This window comes from Chiloscyllium plagiosum, unplaced genomic scaffold (assembly GCF_037043375.1).
Source record: "Chiloscyllium plagiosum isolate Xiang-an unplaced genomic scaffold, Cpla_swu_hap1 HiC_scaffold_3, whole genome shotgun sequence".
In the NCBI taxonomy this organism is placed as follows: Eukaryota; Metazoa; Chordata; class Chondrichthyes; order Orectolobiformes; family Hemiscylliidae; genus Chiloscyllium; species Chiloscyllium plagiosum.
Genome location: NW_028270141.1, coordinates 120,769,738 through 120,790,858, shown reverse-complemented (window position 1 = coordinate 120,790,858; position 21,121 = coordinate 120,769,738). Strand labels below are relative to the sequence as shown.

Sequence of the window (21,121 nt, the reverse complement as noted above, 5' to 3'; positions counted from 1 at the left end):
TAATTAGTTGGAAACTGTTAACCTCGTGCAAATAAAACATTCCATTCCTGTTTGACCACAGTGAAGATTGGCACAGAAATCATTATCAGCTACAATTGATCCTGCAGTTATAGGCTAAGCATTTGTAACAAATCTGCTACTTTTATTTGGCCTTTGCACCCTCCTTCCTCTATCAGTAATCGTTCTGCTAAAATCAGTGGTCTTTGAGTCAGTAATCAAACAGCATTGAGAATGGTGCTGACTCCAAATACCCTCAGCACATTTTTATTGGATCCAATATTAAAAACTACATTCACTAGTTTGAGTCTGTCATGTCTGCTGAATGGTAAGGACTTGTGATCGGGGGGGAAGGAGAAAAACAAACTGGTTTGATGAGCAAAAGTAATGGTGAGGAAGCCAGAACACACAGTCCTCCATCATATTTTCAATCAGTGTAACAGCAATTGATTGGCATAATAGCATCTTGTTTGGCATTGGACAAATCTCCATGATTTAGTGCTCAAGCATTTCATATAAAAGGATTGCAAAATTAGGCTACAGTAAACATAGTTTCACTCCATGTCCTGATTTTTCTGCTTTCCTATTTTGATTGTGCAGTTTGTTGATAGGTGTCTCCCAGTTATTTCTGATTTAATCTGTAGTCTTGCAGTTCTAGGAGAAGACCATGGTGATTTGGTTCCTCCAATTCTGGCAACAGTGCTTCCACCACTTTGTTGCGGAGTCTGCTTGGAACCTTTATTTCAGTAAATGTTTGTTAGGCCATGTTAAAACTTGTGTGCAAGTTATTTAAAATTGAGCACCACATTTTCAAAGATCAATTTCAATTTCCAGAGCAAGTACAGTTCTAAAGCTGTAATCCAGATCCATTTAAATCTTGACTCTAGTGTGGAAGGATTACCTACTACTAAGTTTGGCTGTTCAATCATGCTATTTTAACATGTTTCCTACCTCTTTAACAGACTGTATGTGTGTAAAGTGTTCTTTTTTTGATCAAGGTAATGAATGTACATCCTTCATTTTTATGCTATTGAAAGATCTTGATCTCTTTCCTGTTTAGGTATGAGTTGGAAATAGAGGGATTTTTGCAGCTATCAAATCAGATGTTGCACTGCCTGGTTTTGCAGTGAATCTTTCTCCTTACGCAAGCACTTTATGCTCGGTTGATTTCAAATTCCACTATCTGCCTCCTTTGGGTTTCTGACCACCACATCAGCTAAATTTTCTTTTTCTAAAAATTCCAACGAGTTACATTTTTTCTGTGAAAGAAAATTTGTCAACTAGAATGAGGGGTAGTACTCATCAATCCATTTTTGATCATGCAATTATAGGCTAAGCATTTGTAACAAATCTGCTACTTACTGTTTTTGGCCTTTGCACCCTCCTTCCTCGATCAGTAATCGTTCTGCTAAAATCAGTGGTCTTTGAGTCAGTAGTCAAACAGCGTTGAGGATGGTCCTGAGAAATTAGTGAGGAGTGGGTGTGACAGGGAGTTGGTAATCCCATGCCTGTGTGAACAGTACATAAGTATTTCAGTGATTCTAGCTAGAATTTACCAAATAACACTGGATCCAAAAGTATAAATGGTTCCAGCTGTGCCATTGTATTTATTACAATTAAAGTATTATAAGCAGAACTCTATTGTAAAACAAATGCAGAATTCCTAAAGCCCCTCTGAAGTGCAAAGTTAGATTTACCAACAGGCAGTGCACTGAAACAGCTTCCAAATTGAGTCACTTTAATGCAATTTCCCCCATCTCATTAGTATCACTTCAGTTTTAGTTATTTGCTTTAGTTATCTGAAGATTGACTGACTGACTTATTTTGACATCATTTGGTATGATTCCACAACTTCAAGACCCAATTCGATGTTACGCAGTGTACAGAGGTGGCCTCAAAACTGAAACTTGTGGGGCACCAACAAACAGGCACCTTTTTCAAATTGCATAACTCCTATTGTTTCATACTAAACTAGTTTATGAATTCAGTTTGCTGTCCTGATTTTTATATTCCATTTTATCTAGTAAACTTTCCCCATGTTGCCTTGTTTAAAGTTTTCACAAAGTTCATGAATACTGTATATGCTGAAGTTTCTTCCTACCTAGGTCTGTTTTCCAAATTCATTTGATGGTTTGTCAAGCAAGATTAACCTGTTCGGAATCCATATTTACTACTAAATATTTTAATTTACATGGTAATTTCATCCATAATTACAAGTTCTTAACTTTTTAGTACAAAACTAGATTGTAACTATTCAGATTAGCTAGGTTTTCTTCAAGGAGGCTTGGAAATTAGGGAGGCAATCCACAAGGTTCCTGCTGACTGCTGCTTTCTAGCCAGGCATTTCTGCTGCACCAGTGTAGAAGGGTATTACTGTACGTGCTGACAGCATTTGGTTTGAGTGCCAGTATTTGTGGAGTTAACTATAGCAAAATATAATAAGGCATTCATTCAACATGGTGAACAGCTTTACATTGGAATTACCAAAGTGTAATGCCAAAAAAATTAACACAAATGATCAAAAGCTAGGTCAGCATGTTGCTTTAGGGAATGTCTTGAGGGAGAGTGAGCTAGAGACACAGATTGACGGAATTTAAGAGTTTTGGCTCAGGCAGCTGAAGCTTTGACCGATAATGAAACAAAGTAATTCGGGGATGACAGGAGGCCAGAATTGGAGAAATTTGGTTTTTGGTCTGGCAAATGTTTGCAGTAATAGTGAGGAAAAGGCCAAGGACATTTGAATGCAAGCATGAGAATTTTAACACTCAGCAAGTGGTCACAAACAGTTGATCTTCAGACTGGAGGATGGTAAATGTTGGTGTTCCTCAGGTTCAGCTTAAGGAGTACTGCTTTCTCTAATTGTGTAAATAACTTGGGTATAGAAGTTGATTGTCATGTTTCAAAATTTGCTGGTATCAAACTTGGATGTGTGCTCAGTGTGAATTATAACTGATGGCAGACAAATGGAAAAGGAATTAACTACAGGAAAATGCAAGATGAAGCATTGTGGCAGACGACTGAACAAAGGAATAACAGGTAATGGTACAGCTAAAGGAGTGTGCATCAATTGGTTGGGGGAGGGAGGAGAGAGAGGAGGGGGAATGCAGGAAGGAGATCTTTGAAGATATTGCAAGAGTTTAAAATCTTCAGGTACCCTGAGCTTAAACTGAGGTGCTGCCATTCAAAATGCAGAAATGCATATTGAACTAGTTATCAAGCTCCAGGCTGCAGCTAGAGTATTATCTTCAGTTCTGGTCACCATACCTTATGGATGATCTAAGGCTCCTCAAAGACTTAGAGGGGATTTGTCAGAATGTTTTAAGATCAGAGATCAACCTAACCAGTTAGGTTTGAGAAGCTGGGCTTGGTCTCCTGCAGCAAGAGGAGTTTGGGAGGTTTTAAAAATAATTTGTTCAGAGGATGTGGGGATCACTAATTAGGCCAGTATTTATTTGCCATCCCTAATTGCTCTTTAGAAAGTAATAATGAGCTGCCTTGTTGAATCACTAGTCCATTGGGTGTAGAGACGCCCACAGTGGTATCAGGACAGGAGTTTCACTATTTTGGCCCAGTGACAGTGAATTGTATATGAGTATGATAAGTCCAGATAAGGTAGATGAGAAAGAGTTGCTGGAGGGATGTGAGGGAACTCGTGAGTAATGACAACCTGGAGCTTGCTGCCTAGAAATGCAGTGGAAGCAGGGACAATGATGTCTAAAAGGAAATGGAGTGAGGATGTGAGGGTGAAAAACCTTAGTTTATAAAATTGGGGGTGTAGATAAAGTGAATAGACAAGATCTTTTTCCCCAGGGCAGTGGAGTCTAAAACTAGAGGTCATAGGTTTAAGGTGAGAGGGAAAGATTTAAAAAGAACCCTAGGGGGTAACTTTGTCAGAGGGTGGTGTGTATATGGAATGAGCCTCCAGAGGAAGTGCTGGAGTGGAGTACAATTAACAACAATTAAGACATTTGGACAGTACATGGAGGAAATCTTTAGAAGGATGTGGACCAAACACAGGCAAATAGGACTAGTTCAGTTTAGGAAGTCACAGGTTAGCATGGATGAGTTGGGCCAAAGGGCCTGTTTCCATGCTGTTGACACTAACTGCACAGTTATAAGGAAAGAGCAAAGAGTTAACTGGGCATTGGTGAGACCACATCTCAAATACTATGTGCAATTTGGTCCTTTATTTAAGGAAAGATGTAAATGCATTGGAGATAGTTAACCAGATTGATATCTGGCTTATGAGAACAGGCTGGGCTTGTTTCCACTGGACTCCTAAATTGTGGTGTGTGACGTGTATGAAATGTATATGATCCTGATTGGTCTTGTCAAGGTGGGGTTACAAAGGACATTTCCTCTTGGGAGTCCAGACTAAGGAGTTTCAAAATTAGGAGTCACACCTCAGGACAGAGATGAGAAATTACAAAGGGATATTTGATCAAATGGTATTGCATTTTAGTACAACGAACAAGGTTAGGGTGTTGGGTAAGATGTTTAGCTCAGTCCTTTGAGTAAAGGAGTTGGGAGTCTTGTTGAGGTTGTACAGGACATTTGGTGAGTACTGTTCTGGAATGCTGTGTCTGGTTCTAGTCACCCTGTTATAGGAAAGGTATTATTAAGCTACAGAGGGTTCAAAAGAGATTTACCAGGAGGTTGCCGGGTATGGAAGGTATGAGTTATAAAGATAAGCTGGGACTTTTTTCACTGGAGCATAGGTTGAGAAGTGATCTTAGAGGTTTATAAAATCATGAGGGCTATAGCTAGAGTTAACTGTATTTTTCTCTAGGATGGAAGAATTTCAAGGCTAGGAGACTTCAAGTATGTGGGCAATTTTTTTTAAAGCAGAGGGTGATCGGTGTGTGGAATGAACTTCCTGAGGAGGTGGTTGATGTGGGCGCAGTTACAATGTTTAAAAGACACTTGGATAAATACACCTGGGAAAGGTTTGGAGGGATATTGGCCAGGAGCAGATGGGACTAGTTTAGTTTGGGATTATGTTGGGCATGGACTGGTTGGACTGAACAGAGATAAAAACAATGACTGCAGATGCTGGAAACCAGATTCTGGATCAATGGTGCTGGAAGAGCACAGCAATTCAGGCAGCATCCAAGGACAGGCAAAATCGACGTTTCGGGCAAAAGCCCTTCATCAGGAATTAAGGCAGAGAGCCTGAAGCGTGGAGAGATAAGCTAGAGGAGGGTGGGGGTGGGGATAGAGTAGCATAGAGTACAATAGGTCAGTGGGGAAGGAGATGAAGGTGATAGGTCAGGGAGGAGAGGGTGGAGTGGATAGGTGGAAAAGGAGCTGGGCAGGTCGGACAAGTCGGGATCGTGTTGCTGGAGGTTAGAAACTAGGATGAGGTGGGGGAAGGGGAAATGAGGAAACTGTTGAAGTCCACATTGATGCCCTGGGGTTGAAGTGTTCCGAGGCGGAAGATGAGGCGTTCTTCTTCCGTGCGTCTGGTAGTGAGGGAGCGGCGGTGAAGGAGGCCCAGGACCTCCATGTCCTTGGCAGAGTGGGAGGGGGAGTTGAAATGTTGGGCCACGGGGCAGTTTGGTTGATTGGTGCGGGTGTTCCCTAAAGCGCTCTGCTAGGAGACGCCCAGTCTCCCCAATGTAGAGGAGACCGCATCGGGAGCAACGAATACAATAAATGATATTAGTGGATGTGCAGGTAAAACTTTGGATGTGGAAGGCTCCTTTAGGGCCTTGGATGGAGGTGAGGGAGGAGGTATGGGCACAGGTTTTACAGTTCCTGCGGTGGCAGGGGAAAGTGCCAGGATGGGAGGGTGGGTCGTAGGGGGGCGTGGACCTGACCAGGTAGTCACGGAGGGAACGGTCTTTGCGGAAGGCGGAGAGGGGTGGGGAGGGAAATATATCCCTGGTGGTGGGGTCTGTTTGGAGGTGGCGGAAATGTCGGCGGATGATTTGGTTTATCCGAAGGTTGGTAGGGTGGAAGGTGAGCACCAGGGGCGTTCTGTCCTTGTTGCGGTTGGAGGGGTTGGGTCTGAGGGCGGAGGTGCGGGATGTGGATGAGATGCGTTGGAGGGCATCTTTAACCACGTGGGAAGGGAAATTGTGGTCTCTAAAGAGGGAGGCCATCTGGTGTGTTCTTTGGTGGAACTGCTCCTCCTGGGAGCAGATACGGCAGAGGCGGAGGAATTGGGAATACGGGATGGCATTTTTGCAAGAGGTAGGGTGGGAAGAGGTGTAATCCAGGTAGCTGTGGGAGTCGGTGGGTTTGTAGAAAATGTCAGTGTCAAGTCGGTCGTCACTGATGGAGATGGAGAGGTCCAGGAAGGGGAGGGAGGTGTCAGAGATGGTCCAGGTAAATTTAAGGTCAGGGTGGAATGTGTTGGTGAAGTTGATGAATTGCTCAACCTCCTCGCAGGAGCACGAGGTGGCGCCAATGCAGTCATCAATGTAGCGGAGGAAGAGGTGGGGAGTGGTGCCGGTGTAATTACGGAAGATCAACTGCTCTACGTAGCCAACAAAGAGACAGGCATAGCTGGGGCCCATACGTGTGCCTATGGCTACCCCTTTGGTCTGGAGGAAGTGGGAGGATTCGAAGGAGAAATTGTTAAGGGTGAGGACCAGTTCGGCCAAACGAATGAGTGTGTCGGTGGAGGGGTACTGTTGGGAACGTCTGGAGAGGAAAAAACGGAGGGCTTGGAGGCCCTGGTCATGGCGGATGGAGGTGTAGAGGGATTGGATATCCATGGTGAAGATGAGGCGTTGCGGGCCGAGGACACGGAAGTCTTGGAGGAGGTGGAGGGCGTGGGTGGTGTCTCGAACGTATGTGGGGAGTTCCTGGACTAGGTTGGACTGAACAGTCTGTTACTGTGTTACGACTCTGACTCCGGGTTATACAGCTCTGAAACTCCCTGCCTTGGCAGGAGGTGGGGTAGGTCCATTGAATATTTTAAAGACAGGTGGATGAATATCTAGGTGGATCGGAGAGTCCAGAGTTATTTGGGGAGGTGGTGTAGCTGGGAATGTGCATTTTGAAATCACAAACAGATTAGACATAATTTTATTGAATGGCAGTACAGGATCAAGGGACAGAGTGGTCTGCTGCTGCTCTATGGAGAGCAAGCTTAGATTCAACAGCCTCCAAAGGGTTATAACCATAATTCCATGACTTAAAACCTACCTCTTTGATAACTTTGGCCATCTTTTGTAGCTTATGCAAAATCTTTGGTTCAACTGCTGAGATACCTTGATGTTTTACTAAATAAGCTAGTAAATAAAAGTTGTCATTCCAGTCATTGGGAGAAATCAGCCCACAGAACAATTACAGCTGTCTCCGTGTCGGATCTGCCCAGTTGACTAAAATAAGTTAGGTGAAGATTTATTTGTGTCTACCTGGTAAAATACTTCTGAAGCTGCTTGCACTGCGACAAAGGTATGATGGTAATTTCTTCCTGTTCTCTGTAGAGGTATTTCAGAAATAAGAAAATTATTACAAATACAGACAGTTGAAGGTATGCTGTGTATTCCTGCTTCCTCGTTACTTTGGCAGGAGGAGCATGACTTTGGCAAATTTCTGCTTTCACCATCTGTGAATTTGCACCAACACATGATTTTTTAAAAAAAATCTGCTTTTGTGTTTTGAGACATTTACCTGCTGTTTTACATATTGATTTAATTAACATCCCAAAAGGAAATGAAGTAAAGCAATAATTTTTGTGGCTGTATTACCAGAGTTCAAAAGTACTATCTTCTAATTACTACTTCTAAAATTTGCATCTTTGTTTCGGAGTAAGTTTGTGCCCTGTGATTCTATTGATGCAGAGACTAATAGCTTTTGAAATAAATATGACAAAATGTTTCAATTCAAGATTTTTGCTGTAATAAACTAAAATCAACATCAACTAAATATCAGAGTAGACTCTGGATATTCCACACACAGAAAAGGTACTTTCCCTGTTAACGAACCAACTCAACCAAAAACCCATGCCACATTTGCATATTATGTCATTCATCAGACATGTACGCCTGTAAAGTCCCACATTCCTGTGTCTATTTAATAGGCTCTCTTCTCCCTTTCACACGAGGTGAGTCTTTCAGTGTCCCTTGAAAGTTCCTTGTTCTGTAAATTTCTGCAAAAAAAATTCAAACAATTACAGGGAACCCCTATTATCCGAAGTCCTTGGGTGGGCAGGTTTTCATTCGGGTAATTGATTATTCGGTAAATTGACTTGATGTTATGCACTGCCCATAATTACTTTTAAAAAGCATGTGTACAGTTTTTATTTCATCTGATCACTAAAATCTGTATTTCACTGCATATCGCTTAAAAATTCATGACATTTTACAACTCCTCACTCTTTCTGTACCTGTACAATAAAAAGAATTCATTGATGTGGAGGTTGGTTATTATTTCCGAAGACATTATCCAGCCGCTGTTGCTTGAAGTGCTGTGTCTTTGCAAACAGTAACATTTGGCGAAGATGCATCAATTTAACGGCATCAACTTCATCTTGTGCTTCGTACCACTCCATGCAAAGTCGCAAACTGTCAATAGCTTCATTAATGGGGACGGGAGGTGGTGACGGTATCAGATTTTCCTTGCTATCCACACATTCCTGCTGTTCCTCTGTGACTACGTTGACTATTTGATCATTGGTGAGCGTCTCTGTTCCAATTTCGTTGTCACAGTTTACCCAAGCATCAATCTCTGTCTCTGCAAAGTCTCCTAAACCCAGCTGTCTGCAGTTTTCGGTGATGTCAGTGATTATGCTTTGATCTGGACGGGTGTCCACTTCACAGGCAGGGCTCCCAATACACAAACTATTGTACCAACAGTCTGCAATTGTTGATGACTTGATGCAGTCCCAAGATTCAGCAATCCTGAATACAGCATCCTTGACTGTAATTGCCTTAATGATTTCCTACAGTCCTTTGTCAGTATTGGCTTCACCCAGGACAGCACGCAACATATCACTGTGGTAACATTTTTCATAATTGCAATGATTCCCTGATCAAGGGGCCGTAACCTTGAAGTGGTGTTGGGTGGTAAAAACAAACACTTGATAGCTGATTGTAACTGGCTGCCTTTCACAGTGTATGCCCCCGCATTCTCAACAAGCAGAAGGCCAGATACAGGAATTCCCTTTTCGCGCTGCTGTGAAAACCACAAAAATACAGCTTGGTCGAGTTGCTCATCCTTTGCTGGCTTCATGGATTTTCTTTTTAGAGCATTTGCAGTGTCACTTAGGCTGATGAATTTCTCAATCGCTGGTCTTGCTTTCTTGATGTCAGACACTGTCGCTATCCCAATGTTGTACTCCTGTGCAATCCTCGATGCCTTTTTACCACGATCCAGGTGCTGTAAAATCTCACTTTTCTGTTCAATTGTCACTGGTGCGCTTTCTCTTCAGACATGGTAAGTACAGTATGTACAACAAACTCGATCAGTTACACCAGATACGAACTCAAAGTCATAGAGGGAATGAAGACACTACTGATTTTGTCATGCATTTTAGAATCTTTCAGCACATGTGTTAAAATTTTTTCAATACTACAACAATTTGTTGGACCAATGTCATAAAGCTAGATTACTTAGTGTGGAAACAGGCCCTTCGGCCCAACAAGTCCACACCGACCCACCCAACTATATTTACCCCTTCACCTAACACTATGGGCAGTTTAGCATAGCCAATTCACCTAACCTGCACATTTTTGGACTGTGGGAGGAAACCAGAGCACACCCACATAGAGAATGTGCAAATTCCACATAGTCACGTCAACTGAGGTGGGAATTGAACCCAGGTCTCTGGCGCTGTGAGGCAGCAGGGCTAACCACTGTGCCACCATGTCACCCAACTATTGTTGGTTAAAATTATGTTAACACTGCTACAATTGACTGAGATTGTTGCAGCAGTATCATTAACACCTTTTTTATGCAACATTTGCAGATCTTCAGTGCAGGCAATCCTCAGTACCCTGTGTTGCTATCAAAAGACGTGATAGCGACACCATTATCAGTAATGCCACTTTGTTGTAACAGTTTCACGGGACTGTCAGATTTTGTTCGGATAATCCGGTTTTCGAATCGTTGGTATTCGAATAATCGAGTTTCTACTGTAATCCCATCTCACCAGCATCTGTTTGTGCTTTCCATATTCCTCTACGGGTCTCTGTGTGAAATTGAGTGTCTGTATCAAGCCAGAACAGTCACCTTTCTTTTGTTTAGATCAGAGTGGTGCTGGAAAAGCACAGCAGGTCAGGCAACATCAGAGGAGCAGGAAAATCGACGTTTCGGGCAAAAGCCCTTCATCAGGAATAGAGGCAGGGAGCTTCCAGGGTGGAGGTTAATCTCTCCACCCTGGAGACTATAGGTGGTTATACCACATATGGAGGTCCTGCATTGAGCTGCTACAATGTAATGTTTGTTTGAAATTTTTTATCTGACTGTGTGTCAATCCTTTTAAGGATGTCTTATTTCTAACTCTGTTAAGTAATGCAACAATTTTTATTCCTCTTTTGTATCCAAGATAGTGCCATAAGAGGCAGACATTGTAAAAGCTTTTCTCTGTCCTTCTACAATGGAGTACACATGACAGTAAAGAATACTCTATTCTATTCTAAAAGTCTTGCTTTCCATAATGCCTGATCATGGAATTCGCTCCCTACATTGCTCTCCCTTTCTTTCCTGCTTCAAGACAAACCTCTCTCTTGTAGTTTAGAGCAGATACAAACCCAGGCAGCTTGTTGTCAGTGGTCATCCATGAAGGAGATGGATATGTTGCTATACAGCACTGTGTTATATCAATCTCGCAACTGCACCAAACGCCAACAACATATGATCAGTTCTCTTCCGAGTCACTCACTAGCCAGACTTGAAAATGTATCATTGCTAGGTCAAAATCCTGGAATTACCTACCTAACAGCAATGTGTGTTTACCTACAACAAATGGACTACAGTAGTCTGAGAAGGCAGCTCGCCACCACCTTAAGACCAACTGGGGATGGACAATAATGCTGGTCCAGGCAGTGATGCCCACGTCCCATGAATGAATTAAAGTCAATCAAAAGCACCATCCACTATCAGATGTCCACTTGAGGCAGTCAAGGTAAGGACTGGAGTCTGTCTCACAACAGTCCAGGGAGTGGGTCACTGTCACTTCTGCAGGCTCAGTGTAACCAGTCTAAGGATTATTGGATCATGGGTCAGGGAGATGCATGGAGATTGGTCAGGGGAATAGAGCACAGTCAGTTCTAGGGTTCAGCAGATTGACTGTCATTGATGGCTATCAGGGAATATTATTATTGTAGGAAGGTGGGGTACTCAATGCTGGAATTGGGGGCAGCAACCTAGGACCTGAGGTTGCAAGGCCGGTTAAGGAGGAAACTGAATTCCGAAGTGTGGAGGTTATGCTTCAATTAAGCTGGGCACTAGTGAGAACAGATCTGGAGTGCTGTGTATAGTCACCTTATTAAAGGAAGGATGTAAATATGAAGGAAACAGTTCAAAAATCTATCAGACTTATATCTGGAATGGGCAGTTTTCCTTCTAAGGAAAGGTTGGAATGACTATGCTTGAACTGCCTTTTAGAGGAGTAAAAGGAAATTTGATTGATTAGATATAGGATGGGAATTCCAAAGATTCGGATATAGGCAGCCAAAGGCCCAGCCACCAGTGGTGAGCAATTAAAATTACAGACATGCAAAAGGCTACTATTGGAGGAGTGCTGTGATCTCAGAGGATTGTAGGACTGGCTGAGATTACAGAGACAGGGAGTGGAATAATGGAGTTAATTCAAGATAAAAAGGAGAATTTTAAAGTTGACCTCTTGCCAGATTACGAACCAATGTAAGTTTAGTGAGCACAAGGTTAATGAGTGAATGGTGGGAGTCAGAACATGGCTGTGTAAGGAACGGAGTTTATAGTGGAGGCTGAAGACAATGATTTCTTTCATCCCCGATGTCAGATGTTGGGAACAGTTGCCTTTGAGTCATAAGTTTCCAGGTTCAATTTTCACACAATGTCAACATAAATGTTAACACTGCACTGCATTACTGAGAAAGCACAACATTGCTGCGAAAGCTGTCTTTTGGATGGCATGTTAAACTGAATCCCCATCTGCCTTGTCTGGTGGATATAAGACAATGTGCAGTACTTTGAAGAAAAATATGGGAGTTATCCTTGAAGACCAGGCCAATATTTATCCCGTGATCAATATCACAGGAGAGAGAGAGATTGTCTGGTCCTTATCACATTGCTGTTTGTGGGAGTTTGCTATATCTCTATATTGGCTGCAACATTTCTTACATGAGAATAATAACTACAATTCAGTAAATACTTCATTAGTTGCAAAGTGCTTTGAGATGTCCAGTTGTGAAAAATGCGAGACTTATCTGTTAATTTCCCTTTTTTTTCTCTTTTAACATTTAGTTGGAGGAAATTTCAGCCTCTTCAATATGAATATTGACAAGCATAATGACAAATTAGAGACAGTAAAATGGTGAGGAGAGGTAGTGGTCAGGTAATGTTAGAACCTGATGTAATGCCATCACTGTGACGCAGGAAGTTAAGAAATAAAAAGGGGTTAAGAAGAAATCTCGAGGTACAGTACTTGTAATGGAGCAGGGAACTCAGTGAAGCCAAAGCAGCAGGCTGTGGACGAACATTGTAGTGGAAAGCCTGGATCTAATTGTTCCAGGATATATCATGTATCTGCAGAATACACTTCCTGTGATTTATTTATACACTTAGTTGCATGTATTTTGAGAGTATAGCTGCAATTCAAATATCACAGGCACATAGTACTGGTCATAAATGAGGATAAATAATCCATCACTACTTCTGTTTTACCTGTAGCACTGCCTCTTAGAGACAAAGCTACCTCAAAGTCATACATCTGGTTCTGCAATTCACTGACTCGTTGGAAGGCATCTAGTTTCAAGTTGCGCTCCTGGACCAGCTTACAGCGTACCTAACAAATAACAGAAAGCAGATGTACAGCAAAGCTATTTACAGCAAGATTCTCAAACACCATTTCATACAATGGGCAACTGTTATAAATGTGTAGATATATGCTTTGTAGAGAAATCTAATCTGTCTTTATAATGGGTATAAAGAGTCTTAAAGAAAGGACTACAAGAAGATACATGACTTCTTTTGTGCATTCAACTGCAGTCAAGGCAAATCATCAGACTGTGGTAGCTTAAGAGTGAATCACAAAGGGTTATTAAATAATTCATAGAATCCAAGATTGTGAATTGAACTGTCAGAAGGGATGAAGTTTCTATCTTGTTGAACAGAAGACATGAAGGACATCGTGAGGAATTCCAATATTACTCACTTTGGTTTGTCTACATAAGCAGTCATTTTGTTTGATTTTGATAAAATGTTTGAACATTGGAAAAAGGATCTTGAAACAGAAATTGTTCACAACAGGGAGTCAGGGCCATAGGACATAGTAGCAGAATTAGGCCATTTGACCCATCAAATCTGATGTGCAAGGGAGACATCCAGGACAAACTAGCTAAAGGACTGCTAGACTGAACCGGGATCCCACCAGTAACTATCAGCAGTGTTGTAACAATGAAACACAACACAGGGGTCTTCACCCATTCCCAGAACCTATTCTGCTTAATGTGTGAGCAACCTCCAACTATCCAACTGCAGAAGCCGAATCTGACTTCATAATTCAACCCTTACACTTCAGAAAGAGAATTTTCAAACAATCTATGACTGCAATGCAATTAGAGACTGATTGTCATCTTCATAAATTTATCCTTTAAATATTTGTAGTCAAGAGTGTGGTGCTGGAAAAGCACATCAGGTCAGGCAGCATTGAGGAGCAGGAGAATCAACAGTTTGGGCATAAGCCCTTCATCAAGCACTTTTTAAATGTTTGTATTTGTACTTTAATAACTTTTAACACATTTTACTTAAATAACTCTGCAATAGTTGTGTAATAAACTAACCATTTATCTTGTTTAAACCATAAAGCTGAGCTGCTAATTATTTTTTAAGTGAAACACAAAAAATATGAGCTTGAGAAAGATGAAGAGAAATTTCTTCACTCAGTGGGTGGTGAATCTATGGAATTCCTTACTCTTTGGACTGTGGACTCAGTCATAGAGGACAATCAAGTCAAAGATGGATGGATTTTTACACATTATTAATATCAAGGAAGACAGGTATCGTGCAATAAAACGGAGTTGAGATAGAAGATCAGCCATGATTTCATCGAATGATGGAGCAGGGCTGAATGGCCTACTCCTTTTTCTTGTGTATTTATTTAAGAAAGTGCCAATGCAGTCCTACTGACCCTTGTTTCTGCAAATACAGGAGCTAATGAATAAATGTTCACTAATGTGCACTCATACAGTTTCCAGTACTTGTCTGGAAAGACAAGGAAAGCATCCAGAACTCCGTCATAAAATAAATTCATTTTGAGAAACCAATGCTCTGTGAGTTACATGAGGAGGATATTATTCCTGACTTAAGAAAAATATCAAACAAATGCATATTAGCAGCTGTCATTGGGACCAGTTTCTGTAAGAAATGATGTACAGAAGGATGCTTTTTTGTCACACTGTACCTGTTTGATCTCCTTATCGATCTTATTGTGCTGGATTTGAGCCATTTTGGAAGATCTCTCAAACTCAGTGCTTAGTAGATGGAACCTCTGTTCCTTCTCCTCCATGTCATTCAACAGTCGTTCCATGTTGGATGCTTTCACACTGTCCAGCTGCTGTCGGCTCTTCAACTCTTGAGAAGCCTTGTGCTCATACTCCTTCAGCAGCCATTTCTGTGGTCAACAAAAACTCAGACATATGGCACCATGAGTGACATCTTTGAGGGCATTACCTGCTTATCAAGACATTTTACTCTTCGAAGGACTAATATTTTCTGACCTTTTACACATAATATAGAAAAAAAGGACGTTTTTGTTCAATTCATTCTTGGGATGAAGGTGTTCCTGGCTAGGCCACCATTTATTGCACATACATAATTGCTCAGAGGGCAGTTAAGAGTCAACCACATTGCTGTGGGTCTGGAGTCAAGTGTAGGCCAGATCAGATAAGAATGGCTGTTTCTTGTTGCCTTTAGGTGTACTTGCTGCAAGTACCACTGTTGTAATGTACGAAATGGCAGACAGACTGCAAGGCCTGCCTTTATGCTGCTATGGCCAGATATTTTCCTTTTATTATTAGCAATGGGGTTGGTCTATTGATTTGTACAGGATGTAGAATGATAGTTGTTTGTAAAGGTTGGAAAGAAGAGGATTATTCAAGGGTGATTTAGAGATATTCTTGACAGATAAAGGAGTCGGAGAGCATGGGGAGGGGAAAGGAGAGGTGGGTTTAGGTCACAAAAATCAAAACGAACGGCAGATCTGGCTCAAAAGGTTAAATGGCCTACTCCTGCTCCTAAGTTCGAGAAGATATGGAGTTCTGGGAATACCTCTTTTTCCAGTTCTTTCTTCATTTTATCATTCTCCGACTGGGACTTGCTCAGAGCTTTCTGTACAGCAGAGAGTTGCTGACGCAGTAAAAGCACCTCCTCTTCCGCCAGCATTTTAATATTGAGATAACGTTTCTTGACTTTTACGACTTCCTGTGAACATAAAGGACAACTGGTCAAAAACAAGATGCCAATTTCGTCCCAGCGGCTCTCATTTAGCTTTTCAAGCAAAAGTTAATTGAGAAGGGAGGGTAGAAAGAGGTGCTTCTATTCAAATGTCTGTTCTTTACGTGGTGACAGGTGAGAAATAGCTGAAACCTCTGCAGGTTTGCAGTGTTCAGAACCAGGTTGCCTCAATCTTTGCCCACTTTTCTTGTCCCTTGCTCGAATTAATTTTCCATCTGGTGGTCAGATCAGGATACCTAGATCTTGAGGCAAACAAAGAGCAAAATTGCTCCCACAGAATCAGGAGGCACTTAAACCATAAAACCAAGAGATATAGGAGCAGAAATTAGGCCATTCATCCCATCAAGTCTGCTCCACCATTCAATAATGGCTGATACGTTTCTCAACCTCATTCTCCCACTTTCTCCCCATAACCCTTGATCCCCCTACTCAGGAACCTATCTAACTCTGTCTTAAATATACTCAATGACCTGGTCTCTACAACCATCTGTAGATTCACCACTCTCTGGCTGAAAAGTTTCTTCTTATCTCCATTCCAAAAGGTCTTCCCTTTATTCTAAGGCTGTGCCCTTGGGTCCTAGTCTCTCCTACCAATGGAAACATTTTCCCAACATCTACTTTGCCCAAGCCTGTCAGTATTCTGTACGTTTTAATTAGATGCCCCCTCATCCTTCTAAACTCCATCAAGTATAAACGCAGAGTCCTCAAATGTTGCTCATATGTTAAGCTTTTCATTCCTGGGACCATTTTTGTGAACCTCCTCTGAACACGCTCCAGGGTCAGCACATCCTTCCTGAGATATGGGACCCAAAGCTGTGCACAATACTCCAAATGTGGTCTGACCAGAGTCTTATAGAGCCTCAGAATTACATCCTGTTTTTATATTTAAGTCCTCTCAAAATAAATGCCATCATTGCATTTGCCTTTCTAACTACTGACTCAACCTGCAAGTTTACCTTAAGAGAATCCTGGACTCGAACTTCCAAATCTCTTTGCACTTCAGACTTATGAATTTTCTCCCCATTTAGAAAATAGTCCTTGCCTCTGTTCTTCCTATCAAGGTGCATGACCTCACACGTTCCCACGTAGTACTCCATCTGCCACTTCTTTGCCCATTTTCCTAACATGTCCAAATTCTTCAGCAGCCTCTCTGCCTCCTCAATACTACCTGTCCCTCTACCTACTGTTGTATAGTCTGCAAACGTAGCCAGAATGCCCTCAGTTCCTTCACCTAGGAGAACAACAAAATGAAGAAAGAATTGGAAAAACAGGTATTCCCAGAAACTCCATATCTTCTTGAACTTAGGAACAGGAGTAGGCCATTCAACCTTTTGAGCCAAGTCTGCCATTAGTTATGACCTTTATGGCCTCAACCCAACACACACATCTTACAAAGTGAACTGAACCATTAGCTGTGGAAATGCAGCACCTCATGCAGGTTCACCTTCTAGCTTTTGAACATCGGAGGCATGTCCCCATCTTCTGGCAAAAAACTTCGGAAGTAGGGGTGACATTTTCCCCCATTTGTCCCAAAGTGGTAAATAAAACAATAAAAGTGACAAGGACTCTAAACTCAGGGCACCCCCGTGTCAGGCCACAGACTGAAGGCTGATCCCAAGTAACCTTTTATCTGTTCCTGCGAATCACAGTCTTTCAGAATTACTACAGTGTGGACAAAGACCATTCAGCCCATTGTGCCTGCATTGGATCTGTTCCCTACTGTACGAGATGTACCTTTAAGAGGGATTTGTTCTATCCTGGCCCTCTTGAAAGGGCTTTTTGTCCACCTGGTGCAGAGGTGTCTGATCCACGGACAGCAGAGTAAATAGCTTTGGGTTTTAAAAAATAGATAAAAGACGTATGAGTGGATGGAGACAGGCCCACAGACACCCACTGTTTTAGATTTGTTTTCAGTTGTTGAAGTTGAGGGTTTTAAGTTGAAGTTGCTAGATACAGCTCTCGCTCTCTCTCTCTCTCTCTCTCCACTGCTGCAAAAAACACGGGCTCTCTCTCTCTGCTGGTATATTCATCCTTTCAGTTTCTCCTGGACTGAAGAGACAGCAAGTGAGGGAAATGTTTTGCTAAGGGTGTATTTATGTGATGCTGCTGCATTGGAACAGTTGACGAATGGTAACTAAATAATATATCATTTTGTTAAGTATTTTAATAGTTAAAGTTACCAATTTTTCTTTTAAGTCTTGTATTTTAGAAGTCTGTTTTACTTAAAGCCTAGTAGTATGACCAATCGAATCACATCTGGAACACAGCACCTTGCTCTTGTCTTTAAGTAAGATAAAAGTTAGGGTCTAGGCTATCTCATTGATACATTTTGAAACGGGTTTGATCTAGTCCATAGAGCTGGTGCCAATCCACTGTGTTTTCCCCAAATCCCTGCGCACCATTTCTATCAAAAAATCATTCAATGCCCTCTTGAATGCCTTCATTAAGTAAATATTCACTCTTATAAACCACTATCTCGACCATGTAATGAACCGTACCCACCGTGGTGCTGATATGGATTTCCCACCTGAAAGTTGGGTATGTCAGTTCAAGTTTGGCCCATGAGTGAGAGTGTGCGTGTGAGTGCGCATGTCTATCTATGCATGTGTGTCTGTGTGCATGTGTGTGTGGGTGTGTCTGTATCGTGGGTACGTTTGTGCGTGTGTATGTGTGTATGTGTGTGTCTGTATCTGTATGTGTGTTTGTGGGTGGGGTGTGTATCTGTGTGAGAGCATGTGTGTCTGTGTGTGTCAATGTGTGTATGGGGGTGTCTATCTGTGTCTATATCTGTGTGTGTGTGAGCATGTGTGTCTGTGTGTGCGTGAGCATGTGTGTCTGTTTGTGTGTGTATGGGTGTGTCTGTATCTGTGTGTATGTCTGTGTATGCGTGCGCGTATGGTTGTGTGTTTGGCAGTGTTTCCAGCCACACTCTCTCCTGTGCCATCCACAGTTGCTGCTGATCCAGTATGAAAACCAGGAGTTACGGAGTCTGGTCCGGGCCCTCTGAAAAGGGAGTCCCCAGGAGCCAGTTCGAGGATTGGGTGTAAAGCTGGGTCCAAAGGTGGTCACAGGAAATTGAAGAGGGATCTGGGAGTCCTGGAAAACGTAACTGAGAGGCCGGAAGAAATTGAGAACCCACCAAACCTAACAGGAGCAAGGAGCAAAGGCGAAACCGAGAGGGGCCAAAGGAAGGGGCTCCAGGCAGTGAGTTGCACAGCACAGGCTGAATGTCAGTCAGCTGTGAGAGATCCCGGGGAGGAAGTAGAGGAAGGAGCTGAGACAGAGCTCGAGGTTACCTAGGAAGTCAATGATGGAGCACCTTTTGATAAGATTGAACAGCTAGGCAGAAAGCAAGTATTCTGGCATTCCAAGGCATGATAGCATTGGAGGGAGTTAAATGGATTCCTTAAGAGGAAAAAGTAAAATCCATCTGCAGGAAGACCAAAGTGTAAACGTGACTTAAGTGGCTCACAGTAGTTACTGACTTCTGGGTGTGTTGCCATTATTTCTGTGGTATTTGTCTTAGAATCATAGAATCCCTACAGTGTGGAAGTGGGCAATACTATCTGTTTTTTAATGTGCAGAGAATTGTTATTAACCACAGCTTGTGGTAAGTTAACTTTTACTTCATGTTGATTTTTGATATTAACGCATTGTGGGCATTACTTCTAGTTGATGGGGGTCAATCATCTCAGTCCAAGAATGCTTCTGCAGGAGTTCCTCAGGATAGTACCCTAGGCACAACCATCTTCAGCTAATTTATCAATGACTTCCCCTCCATGTTAAGTTCAGAAGTGAGGATGTTCACCGATTATTGCACAATGTTCAGCACTATTCATGACTCCTCAGATACTGAAGCAGTCCACGTCCAAATGGGCAGCATGGTGGCTCAGTGGTGAGGACTGCTGCCTCACAGTGCCAGGGACCCAGGTTCGATTCCAGCCTTGGGTGACTGTCTATGTGGAGTTTGCACATTCTCCCGGTGCCTGTGCGGGTTTCTCCGGATGCTCCGGTTTCCTCCCACAGTCCAAAGATGTGCAGCTCAGGTGAATTGGCCATTTAAATTGCCCATAGTGTTAGGTGCTTCAGTCAGAGGGAATGGGTCTGGGTGGGTTTCTCTTTGGACGGTCAGTGTGTACTTGTTGGGCCGAAGAGCCTGTTTTCACATTGTAGGGAATCTAATCTAATCAAATGCAACAAGATCTGGATGGTATCCAGGCCTGGGCTGACAAGTGGCAAATAATATTCGCACCACATGAGTGCCAGACAATAACCCTGGGCTGTTGGCATTCAGGAGTATTACCACTGCTCAATTCCCTTCTGTTGACATCCTGTGAGTTACCAGTAACCCAAACTGAATTGGGAGTGACTCACTTCCTGTCTCCCCACTGCCTGTGCAACATCCACAAGGGTCAAGTCAGGGCCATGACTGAATCCTGGCCTTTTGCCCAGATGATGCAGCAACAACAACACTCAAGAAGCTTAACACCATCTAGTACAAACTAGCCACTTGACTGACATCACATCTGCCACCTTCAAGATTTACTTCCTTCACCACTGATCCCACAGTAGCAGCAATGTTGCATGAACTCTCCAAGCCTCCATCAATAACACCTTCCAAACTTGTGACCTCAATCACCTAGGACAAGGGAAGCAGATATATGGGAATACCAACCAGAATATTACCTTCCAAGCATCTCTCCTTCCTGACTTGGAACTAAGGGCAGCACGGTGGCTAAGTGGTTAGCACTGTTGCCTCACAGCGCCAGAGACCTGGGTTCGAATCCAACCTCAGAAGACTGTCTGTGTGGGTTTCGTCCCATGGTCCAAAGATGTGCTGGTTAGGTGGATTGGCCATGCTAAATTGTCTACAATGTCCAGGGATATGCAGACTAGGTGGATTAGCCATGGGAAATACTGGGTTGTGGGGATGGGTCTGGGTGGGATGCTCTCCGGAGGTTTGGCGTGGATTCGATGGGCTGAATGACCTGCTTCCACACTTCCACTGGGTCAGAATCTAGGGACGCCCTTCCAAAGAGTACCATGTTCTCCCTGTACCCCGAGGATGGCCATGCTCACATCTACCTTCGACAGAACAATGGGGGATTGACAATAAATGCTGTCCGAGCTACGATGACAAGGGCGGCACGGTGGCACAGTGGTGCGCCAGAGATCCGGGTTCAATTCCTGCCTCAGGCGACTGACTGTGTGGAGTTTGCACATTCTCCCTGTGTTAGCGTGGGTTTCCTCCAGGTGCTCCGGTTTCCTCCCACAGTCCAAAAATGTGCAGGTTAGGTGAATTGGCCATGCTAAATTGCCCGTAGTGTTAGGCAAAGGGGTAAATGTAGGGGAATGGGTGTGGGTGGGTTGCGCTTCGGCGGGTCGGTGTGGACTTATTGGCCTGAAGGGCCTGTTTCCACACTGTAAGTAATCTAATCTAATCTAAAAAAAAGATCCACAGTGGCTCAGTGGTTAGCACTGCTGCCTCACAGCACCTGGTAATTGGGTTCAA

At 42.8% G+C, this 21,121-nt stretch overlaps 1 protein-coding gene across 1 annotated transcript in view; it reads right to left on the bottom strand.

Annotated features, from left to right (window-relative positions):
- Positions 1-37: 37 nt before the first annotated feature.
- Positions 38-21,121, bottom strand: part of ccdc162 (coiled-coil domain containing 162) — a 176,647-nt gene continuing 155,563 nt past the window's right edge. Inside the window, exons 44-49 of the mRNA XM_087982991.1 lie at positions 15,424-15,576; positions 14,558-14,767; positions 12,820-12,940; positions 7,365-7,430; positions 1,360-1,505; positions 38-733 (exon numbers count right to left, since the gene is read on the bottom strand). Coding sequence (XP_087839117.1) covers positions 620-733; positions 1,360-1,505; positions 7,365-7,430; positions 12,820-12,940; positions 14,558-14,767; positions 15,424-15,576 — 810 coding nt within the window. The 3' untranslated portion in view covers positions 38-619. The remainder of the gene's footprint in view (positions 734-1,359; positions 1,506-7,364; positions 7,431-12,819; positions 12,941-14,557; positions 14,768-15,423; positions 15,577-21,121) is intronic.